This window comes from Chiloscyllium plagiosum, chromosome 20, assembly GCF_004010195.1.
Source record: "Chiloscyllium plagiosum isolate BGI_BamShark_2017 chromosome 20, ASM401019v2, whole genome shotgun sequence".
In the NCBI taxonomy this organism is placed as follows: Eukaryota; Metazoa; Chordata; class Chondrichthyes; order Orectolobiformes; family Hemiscylliidae; genus Chiloscyllium; species Chiloscyllium plagiosum.
The window spans coordinates 55690686-55701349 of record NC_057729.1 but is presented as its reverse complement, the minus strand read 5'-3'; the positions used below and the strand labels follow the sequence as shown (position 1 = coordinate 55701349).

The window sequence follows — 10664 nt, the reverse complement described above, 5'->3', positions numbered from 1 at the left end:
GGCCTGTTCCCCGGGACGCACACCGAGACGAACATCAACTGTGCCTGGAGGATCATCAACTCGGTGAAGGATGCTCTCTGGGTGGTCCGAAACCTGTTGGTCTTCCAGCTGAAGGAGTTGACCCCGACTGAGTGTTCCAGACTGGCACATTCCAAGGTCCAGGACTACGTGTTGAGGGACGCGCTGAAGCTTGGGGCAGCTGCCGCCAAGGCGCGGTGGGGAAAGACCACTGTGTAAAGTCTGCCTGCCTAAGAAGAACAGGGGTCCCATGCAGTCATTTGGGCTCTGGTGACGCCTCAGCTAATTATATGGGCATATGATTGAAAAATGTACAGACCTGTATAAAAAATGATAAATTCTGATCTCTGTATGTACATGTTTACATATGTATGGCATGACCAACTGTACAGACCTTCAAATTATTTTATGAATAAAGTATATTTTTGAAATAAAAAAAAAGTGGTGGGAAACAGGAGCACCCGGAGGAAACCAGGGAGAATGTGCAAACTCTACACAGTCGCCCGAGGCTGGAATCAAGTCCAGGTCCCCAGCGCTGTGAGGCAACAGTGCTAAACGCGGAGCCACTTTTACAGAAAGTCATCTTAAATACCACCCACATTCGATCCAGATCCCAGTTTAAAGTAAAACTACGTTATTCCTGTGAGACAGAAGCCGATATTGGAGTTTCTACCTTCCAGCTGTCCGAGGGGACTTGACTAGGTGGATGTTGAAAGGAGTTACCTTGCTTTTAGTAGTTTCTCTGTCCGTAACATTTAAAAAAGCTGTTTCTTCCTAATGTCCGTCGTTCAACCCCATAGATTTTAAATGGAATGTAACTTAAAATGTCAATTTGATTTCCCCATTCCTAACTTGTTGCGTGTTCTCTCTGCTGTGAATTCCCCCGAAGCTGGGAGTGGAAGCTCCGACTTTCCATGGAGACATCACCTGCCAGAATACCCGCCGTACTCAACACAACACATAGCAGTTCTTACCGTCAATGAAAAGACAGAAAAACTGTGATGCTGGAAACTAGAAACAAAATCGGAAATTGATGGGAAAACTCAGCACGTCTGGCAGCATCTGTAGAGAGAAAGCAGAGTTAACGTTTCGGGACCAGTGACCCGTTTTCAGAATGTTCTGTTTTTGTTTCTGATTTCCATCATTCACAGTACTATACTGGAGATCACAGCAGGTCAGACAACACCCAGAGCTCCGATAAAGAGTCATCTCGATTCGAAACGTTCGCTTGCTCTGGCCCTGGAGAAGGGTTATACCCAAAACGTTGCCTTCTCCACCTCCTGATGCTGCCTGGCTTGCTGCGTTCTTCCAGCCTCCTGCCTGTCTACTTTAGTTCTAAGGAAGGGTCACTTAACCTGAAAGGCTAACTCTGCTTCCTTCACACAGATGCTGCCAGACCTGCTGAGGTTTCCAGAAATTTCTGTTTTTTGATCTAGTCTTACTCTTTCATTCTAACAGGGATATCGCTGCCTGGCCTGAAGGTCGGTATATACAATGCATAAATATTAACATGAAGACAGCATTACACTCTGACATAAACTGCAGTTTCATGAAGGCATTGATAATCAGGTAATATCTAGGACTGTCAAATACAACGGGCCGTTTAAATCCCAAGCATAGTATTTCATTTTGCTAAGTTGTGACAAAGTTTGAAACTCAGTTTCTAAAAATAGAAACATACAAGATCTTCGGCAGAAATTGTTCCCACAGGGAGCTGCTTTCAGACGGCAATCGATGTGAAAAAATGACAGGCTGAGTAAGGGTTACCGAACACAAACGGACTGGCATCACTTTCCTTCGCGCCATCTGCAATATAACGGCCATCAATGTCATCAATTGCATTTTCTTCCAACTCTTCAAATGTTAAATGGCTTAAATGTTGAAAAAGAAAACAAAAGCAAGAGGGATTCTATCTGAAGATATTCATTTCTATCGCCAAGGTCAGTGCTCTGTATATAACACTGACTGCACGCTCCTCAGTGACAAAAGCCCAGGGAATATGGGAATTCCTTATCCTTAAGAGTACAACTACAACCTGAAATAGCGGAAAGAACACCGTGGCTGAGAATCAGTTGCATTTTCTGCGATTTTGTCTCTACAGTGGTCACTTGATCCTTGGTTGGGGTTGGTGGAGATGTGGGGGCATTGAACGCTGGAAATGTTTCAACACTAAACCAGGAGAAAGTGAGGACTGCAGATGCTGAAGATCAGAGCTGAAAATGTGGTGCTGGAAAAGCACAGCAGGTCAGGCAGCATCCAAGGAGCAGGAAAATCGACGTTTCGGGCATGAGCCCTTCTTTCCTGAAGAAGGGTTCATGCCCGAAACGTCGATTTCCCTCAACACTAAACTACCTCGGTATTATTATTCAGCAAAAAAATCCCGCCTCTCATCAATCTAAGGCTGGTAAAGGATTTGAAGCTGGGACAATGTAATCGTGTTGGTCTTTCATTATTTTTAAATTAAAAAAAATACAATTTCACATTCAGGTTTGACAAGTGGATGAATCTAATTATTTCATATCCATTAAGCAGCGAGAACCGCCCTCGATTTCTCAGCCACGTTCCCAAACATCAGTCTGGCTGTTTTCCAGTGTGACTTCGCTCAGTCAGAAGTCTGTGCGAATTTATTGTCATTGCATCTAAATTGTACACCTTTCCCTGTAGCCGGTATAGTTCCCGTCTTCAAAGTTCCATCACATTATTCACTAGTCTCAGCGGCTGGGGATAATGCAGTATGAGCACTGAGTCTCAGTGACTTCAGCCGCAATCTCTGGTGGAGATAGGCTGCTCCCATTGCCCTCAGACTGTAACCCTCACAATCCCCCGGCTCTGCAATCTCCTCATTCTGAGTCCTGAAGAAGGATTACACCCGAAGCATGGCCTTCTCCATCTCCTGATGCTGCCGGGCTTGCTGCTCCTCATTCTCGGCCTCTCCCACACCCTGGCTCTGAATCGCTCTGTCATTTACGGCCTGGCCTTCAGTTGGCGGAGCCCAGACTTCGCACTCCGCTCCTTAAACCTTTCTCTCTTTCAACCTCCTTTTTTTTACAACCTACCTCTGAAAATAATACTGCAAGTGGCTCAGTATCAAATTGTATTCGAATATCTCTCCCATGAGACATTCGGGGGGAGCTCAACTGTTAAAGGCGCTGTCTAAATTCAACTTTATTGCTAATTTCGTTTAGCTTTCCGTGATTGTTGACAATAAAGGAAAAAGCAACAAACGTTTTGTGGACAATTTATTCCTATAAATAGCAACCGTCAATGAAGTGCTCTTCGAAACCGTGTAAAAGGAAAATATGTCCCTGAATTTTACCTACTCTGAATCATCAAGCGATACGGGGTCGCGGTTTAACGTTGTAGTCTATGAAACACAATGCTGCAGTTTCCTCAATATCGCATTGAGATGCCGAAAGTTTGCGTAAACGCTGGTTATGACACAAGTTATCGACTAATTTTACTAACTTCTGACGGACAATGGTGACAAAGAAGGAAAAGACGGACCTTACTCTGTGTAAACATCTGATATAAAGGCAAAGAGTTTAAGAGGGACGGAAAGCGCTCACTCTAAAGTTAGATTCGCCTCTGTAACGTTGGCACAAAGAGCTGTTCTTAACTGCTGACCCAGGATATTCCTTCATCCCCGGCCGCACGATTCACTTTGTCGAGTATTCCTTAAGGTTTTCGCGAAGAATTGTGTTATCGAAAGCGGAGTGAACCAGCCCTTTTTTAGAGTGACCGGCCAATCGAGCTTGGAATTCTGCTGTGGCTATGACTGGCGTTTTCCAGGTCAGTCTGTATGGTCCTTCCGAAATAGCTACTTATTTTTAAAGTTCACTTACTGTATTTACTGCCAAAATATTTAGCTATGTCCCACATTAAGGGTAATTTTAATGCATTGCGCACGTTATTGTGTCTCGGGGTTTATAACGAAGGATATCTGGTCGATCGTTACCCAAAACAAAATGTAAAGTTTACGCTATATATAGGATAGTTGTACGGACGGGGTTAAGATGCATTAATGTTAACAGGACGACCGTACATTAACAGGGCAACAGGATTACATGGTAAAGTGAAAGCTCTTCTGCTACGAAGCGAATTTGTATCGAATTTTCTATTTTAGACAGTTTGCCGGAATAGAGGATAATTTTCTTCCATTGCATTCCCACTTCCACTTCACTGGGGGACTAATCAATCCAATGCTACATCCGCAAATACAATTTCCAAATCATATAGGAGTATATTTCCGACTACTACTTACTCTTTTTCTTAGAACTTTCTTTTAAACTAGCTGAAGATAGCAACTGATCTATAAATTCCGAAAAAAAAAACTCAAGGTTGAACGCGTTTAAGAAAACAATAAGCGTCTAGCCATCATTTCACTTCAATCACATTTGCCAACAGTACTAGTTCCTGGTGAAGGCGTTTTGAATGTGCGATTTTGACGCTTTCATGTCCGAACTGATTTGCGGAAAAAGTCAATCAGGACCCCATTCTGTTCGCCCCACCCACCTCCTAACGTTATTATAAATGAATATTTTCGTTTCAAGAACTTTGCATGAGATCAAAAGGTGCAAGGAGCACCAGAAAGAAAAACCTCTACAAATTAGGGTTTAAACTTCAGAAGGTTTATAAAATCGGAATTAGAATCACTCATGGAACCAGATCACACACATACTGATAGAGTGCATCAGTCCCTTCTCCTGTAAAGCATTGTTTTAAAGAACAAAGAATGTTTTGTCGAATTTAATTCACACTTCTGGTGTCTCCCCAGTGGCAAATTAAAGTCCAAACAAGTTCAAACGTTTGTACACAGACTGGTGAGGGAAGTTCACCTACCGGTTGACACTGCCTCGCTGCTCAGGCTTTCTGCTAGTGTACTGTTCAGCCATCTGGGAACGACTTAAATAAACACTCTTTTTCTCTCAGTCTCCCCTTCTGAAAACAGCCTGGAAGTAGGAGGTTGTTTTCCTTCATTCCCTGCCTTCTCCCACCCCCTTTCTCGGGGTCTTGGGGGAGGGAGGAGGAAAAATGACGTATCACATGTCAACAAAAGACAAACATTTGGGAACCGGCCAATTAAAGATTGGGAGTCAAAGATAGTATTTTTTCCTTAAAGATAAATCATTCACTGAAACAGAAGAAAGCAAGTGTTAAGTGTTTAGAGTTCACAATCGCATAAATTTAAACAATTTCAAAAATGTTTAGGTTTCTTTTGTAAACATGAAAAATCATTGAGGGAGGTGGTCATTTAACAATTCGTGACTGCTCAGTTAGAAGATGTATTGGAGATCTCCAATATTCTTTCTAACTGACCTGGATAAATAAATCATTGGAGGTTGTTAACTTGTGCAGGATTTTATAAACGTCCGGTGAGTTCATTTTACGAGCGTCCAGAAGCCATGCAGTCGTTCGGGGCCTGTTAATGATGTTCTTTTCTTCCACTTTACAGTACAATGATTCATTTGACATCACCTTTCAACAACGCTCCGACCTGTGCAATTAAAAGTATACAACCAGGACACGAACGCGCACCATGAACCCTCACCACGAACCCTCACCATCAATACTTTCATTTGACGTGATGTCAGAAAGGATGGCTGCATTAAACAAACGTCCCTTTGCTTTGATTATTTGTCTGTTGGATTCCACGACTATATTCCACAAATATAAACATATCCCTGTGGGAAATACGGTTAAATACTGCGTGATTTTTATTGAGTGCAGCGCAAAATGCAGACTTAGACAGATGGATTAGAATTTGCTTTGAATTCAGGACTTCGCAATTTTCAATTGGAAAACAAAATCTAGAAAATTCAGTAATTTCCTGAGCAGAAACTGAGTCAAAGTTTGCGCACACTGCTTTAAAAAAGTATAACGGCTGCAAATATGACTTTTATGTGTTTCATTTATTTTACAAGCTGTAACTTAAGTGATGAAGAGTCCTAGCAGTTACTGAAGCAGTCATCTCTTTGCCCGTTTAAAACATAAACGTCCTTTCAAAATCATGGCTTAAACATTCAACGTAACTTTAAATCAATCTCCAATTTTTCTCTTTTTTTCATACAGCTGTTTTATTGAGGTCGATCAGATCACAAGCGTCTCTTCTGATTAAGGGAAGTATCCTTTCACAAGTTGGGAAAGACTTTCCGCCGATATTTTATTTATATTTAACTAACCCTGTAAACAGGATTTCAGTCGAGTCTCAATGGATTTAATTTCACCAGTGAACTTCCCGTGCAGTATTTAAGGAACAGGATTGTGTACACACGCGTGTCTGTGTCCTGTCTAAGTTTTTTATTTTTATATTCGTTTTAAGTTAATTTAGTCCCAAACAGTTTCCTGGACGAGATTAAAATATTCTGAACATGCACTTTATCGTCTATTAATAAACAACTCTCAAAGATAAAATAATCCGTTATTGTTTTTCATCTCTCCTGCTTTGCTTTATCAAAATGTTTTTTTTAAAGAAAACATACGTTTGTAAACGAATACTTCGCCGCGTTTTAAAACTAATTCGATATTCACAACCATCAATGACGAGAATTAGAAAGGATTGGACACTTGCGTCAAATAACCGAAAATAAAAAGCTTGGGTGAAGTTAAGTTCATACTTTTTGAAATTTTCAACTGCAATTTTTTTCGAAATGCATTAAAGCCGATTACTTCGAAAGAGAAAATACTCAGTATGGGACGAAGAATATGAGTGTTAATATTTAAAAGTTTGGAGAAAGATCTTGCATTTGTTTAAAAATTTGTAGGTCGAAGAATTCATTTTAAAACAAAAAAAAGCACGATACAGTTTTCGATAAATTTAGAACACGGAAGTGGAGTCAGATAGCTTATATTTCAATCGTTAATTAAAACCAATCATACCATTTACCCCTGTAAGGAGAAGAGGTTAATAAAAAGAGAATATTATGCTTATTAATCCTTTACATGCGTGATTTCTTAACGGTGGACTTGTCATGAAACAGCGAAACATATTAAAGTTCTTAGGTGTAATTGGGAAAATTGGTAAAACAGGGAATGGCAATAAAACGAACTATTAGTCTCCACATTCGTCTAGTATTCATTGCAACTATGATGTAGAATATGGCAATTGCTTACTTATTCCCTTTGCTCTAAAGTGATGTTTAATACACTCGGAATAATAAATAAGGGACGTTTAACTCACGCATGACGATGCGAAATTGAGCAGATTTACTCAGTTTTTTTGTAGTTTTTAAATTAGATAAGATTACATTACAGCGTGGAAACAGGCCCTTCGGCCCAACAAGTCCACACCGACCCGCCGAAGCGCAACTCACCCATACCCCTACATTTACCCCTTACCTAACACTACGGGCAATTTAGCATGGCCAATTCACCTGACCTGCACATCTTTGGACTGTGGGAGGAAACCAGAGCACCCGGAGGAAACCCACGCAGACACGGGGAGAACGTGCAAACTCCACACAGTCAGTCGCCTGAGGCGGGAATTGAACCCCGGTCTCAGGCGCTGTGAGGCAGCAGTGCTAACCACTGCGCCCAATACTTTACAAAGATTGATGCCTTTGCTGATATTTATCTAATTTAATTCACAGTGTAATGTAATAGTCATTATGTTATTTCAATATACTATTTATTGAATTATATAATGGAATGTTTATTTTATTCACTGGAATACAACTGAAACACAATACTTAGGAATAAGAGTAGGCCCTTTGAACCAGATGTGCCATTTAATAAGATTATGGCAGACTAAATTTAATGATTCCAGACTGGTCTATTGTCTCCAAAAGGGAATTTTACAGATTATTGACCATCCACCAACTGCACCACCCCAGCCCCTCGCCCACCCCCACAAAAAAATCTAATCTCCATTTTAGAAGAGAAACATTTTATTATTAAACTCTGACATCTAATTCTGGTCTTTCCCACAAGGAAAATATTCTCCCATTATCTAATGTCCGATTCCTTCAAGGTCTTGTGTGTTTCATCAAGATCGCTTCTCATTCTTAAAAACTCCAATGGTTATTGGTACATCTGTTCAAATGTTCTTCATAGGACAAGTCATTCCAGGAATGAGTTAACTGAACTATCTCTGAACTGCTTCTAAGACAGTTGTATCCTTTTTAAAACATGGAGGCCAAAACTGTACACAGATGTCACCTCACCAAAGTAGTAAAAGTTCCCTACGTTTTACATTCCAATCCCATTGTCTTCCTGATAACTTGTAGCTATATCGTAATCTTTTTTTTATTTACCTATTAGGGCATCCAGATGCTCTGCATCACAACTGCCCTAATCTCTCCTGACTTAAAAAGCATATTGTTTTTGTATTCTTCCTGCCAAATTGGTGAGTTCATATTTTCCAAATTTCTCGTCCATCTGCCAATTTCTTCCCACTCACTTGAACTGTCAACTTTGGTTTGTAGACTCTTTACCTGCTTTAGTCAACTTACATTCTTACCCATCTTAGTGTCATCTGGAAACCCAGCTACCATACATATGTTCATTTCATAGAGTCCTACAGCTCAGAGTCAGGCCATTTGGCCCAAACTGGTCCATCCATACTAATCCAGTTTCCCTCCACTTGGCCCATATCCTTCTAATCTTTTCTTATCCATGTAATTGTCCAAACGTTTTTTGAATGTTGTTAATGTACCTGCCTCAACCACTTCCGCTGGCAGCTCATTCCATATGATTAGATTAGATTCCCTACAGTATGGAAACAGGCCCTTCAGCCCAACAATTCCATACCAAACCTCCAAAGAGCAACCCATCCAGTCCCATTCCCCTAGCCTATATTTACCCTTGACTAAATACCCTTGCACTACGGGCAATTTAGCATGGCCAATTCACCTGACCTGCACATCTTTGGACTGTGGGAGGAAACCGAGCACCCGAAGGGAACCCACGCAGACACGGGGAGAATGTGCAAACTCCACACAGTCACCCGAGGCCAGAATTGAACCCGGGTCCCTGGCGTTGTGAGGCAGCAGTGCTAGCCACTGAGCCACCGTGCTGCCCCTCTGTATGCATACCACCCTGTAAAAAGATTTCCCCCAGTCTCCCTTTTATTCTTTTCCCTCTAACTTTAAACTGATGCTCTCTAGACCCCACTTCCCCAACCCTTGGAAAAACACTGAATGCATTCACCCTATCCATGCCTTTCATGATCTTACACTACGACAGGATTCCCCCTTCAGTCTCCTACACACTAACGAAAATTGTCCTAGCCTGTCCAACCAGGATTTGAACTACAGGAGGAGGCTGAATATCTGGGGCTGTTTTTCCTGAAGCGTAGGAGGTTGAGGGGTGACATTATAGAGGTTTATAAAACCATGAGGGGCATGGATAGGATAAATAGACAAGGTCTTTTCCCTGGGGGGGGGAGTCCTGAACTAGATGGGTGGCACAGTGGTTAGCACTGCTGCCTCACAGCGCCAGAGACCTGGGTTCAATTCCCGCCTCAGGTGACTCTCTCTGTGGAGTTTGCACATTCTCCCCGTGTCTGCATGGGTTTGCTCCGGTTTCCTCCCACAATCCAAAACTGTGCAGGTTTGGTGAATTGGCCATGCTAAATTGCCCGTAGTGTTAGGTGAAGAGGTAAATGTAGGGGAATGGGTCCTGGGTGGGTTGCGCTTCGACGGGTCGGTGTGGACTTGTTGGGCCGAAGAGCCTGTTTCCACACTGTAAGTAATCTAATCTAGATGGCAAAGGTTTTGGGTTAGAGGGGAAAAATTTAAAAGGGAAGGAAGGGGAAACTTTTTCACGCAGAGGGTCGTACATGCATGGAATGAGCTGCCAGAGGAAGTGGAGGAGGCTGGTACAGTTACAACAGAAAGAAGGCATCTGGATGGGTATATGAATAGGAAGGGTTTAAAGGGATATGGACTGGCAAGTGGGACTAGATTAGGTTAGCATATCTGATTGGCATGGACAAGTTAGACCGAATGATGTGTTTCCATGCTGTCTATTTCTATGACTCTATGACTCTCCCTATTGCTCAGACCGTTGAGTCCTGGCAACATCCTTGTAAATTTCTTCTGCACTCTTTCCAGTTTAATAACATCCTTCCAATAACAAAGTGACCAAAATTGAGCACAATACTCCAAATGCGGCCTCACCAACGTCCTGTATAACTGCAACATAACCTCCCAACTTCTATCACTGACTGATGAAGGCCAGTGTGTCAAAAGCCTTCTTCACTGCCCTGTCTACCTGTGACTCCACTTTCAGAGAACAGTGTACCTAAACTCCAAGGTCCCTCTGTTCCATTACACTCCTTAAGGCCCTACCATTCACCATGAAATTCCAACCTTGATTTGAATTTCCAAAATACGACACCTCACGCTAATCTATATTAAACTCCATTTGCCATTTCTCGGTCCACTTCTCCAGGTGATCAAGGTCCTGCTGCAATTTATAATAACCTTCCTCACTGTCCACAATACCACAAATTTTACTGTCATCTGCAAATTTACTATTCATGCTTGTACATTCTCATCCAAATTATTAATACAGATAACAAACAGCAATGGGCCTAGAACCGACCATTGAGGCACTCCACTAGTCACAGGCCTCCAGAACGACAAGCATCCTTCTACTGTTCCCTCTGCTTCCTAACATCAAGTCAATTGCGATTCCAATTTGCCAAC

General features: G+C 41.9%; 1 protein-coding gene across 1 annotated transcript in view; it reads right to left on the bottom strand.

Moving 5' to 3' along the window:
* The window catches only part of asip1 (agouti signaling protein 1), an 84198-nt gene extending 79204 nt beyond the window's left edge, over nucleotides 1–4994 (bottom strand). The window contains exon 1 of the mRNA XM_043710878.1: nucleotides 4858–4994. Coding sequence (XP_043566813.1) covers nucleotides 4858–4910 — 53 coding nt within the window. The 5' untranslated portion in view covers nucleotides 4911–4994. The remainder of the gene's footprint in view (nucleotides 1–4857) is intronic.
* Between the last annotated feature and the right edge of the window lie 5670 nt (nucleotides 4995–10664).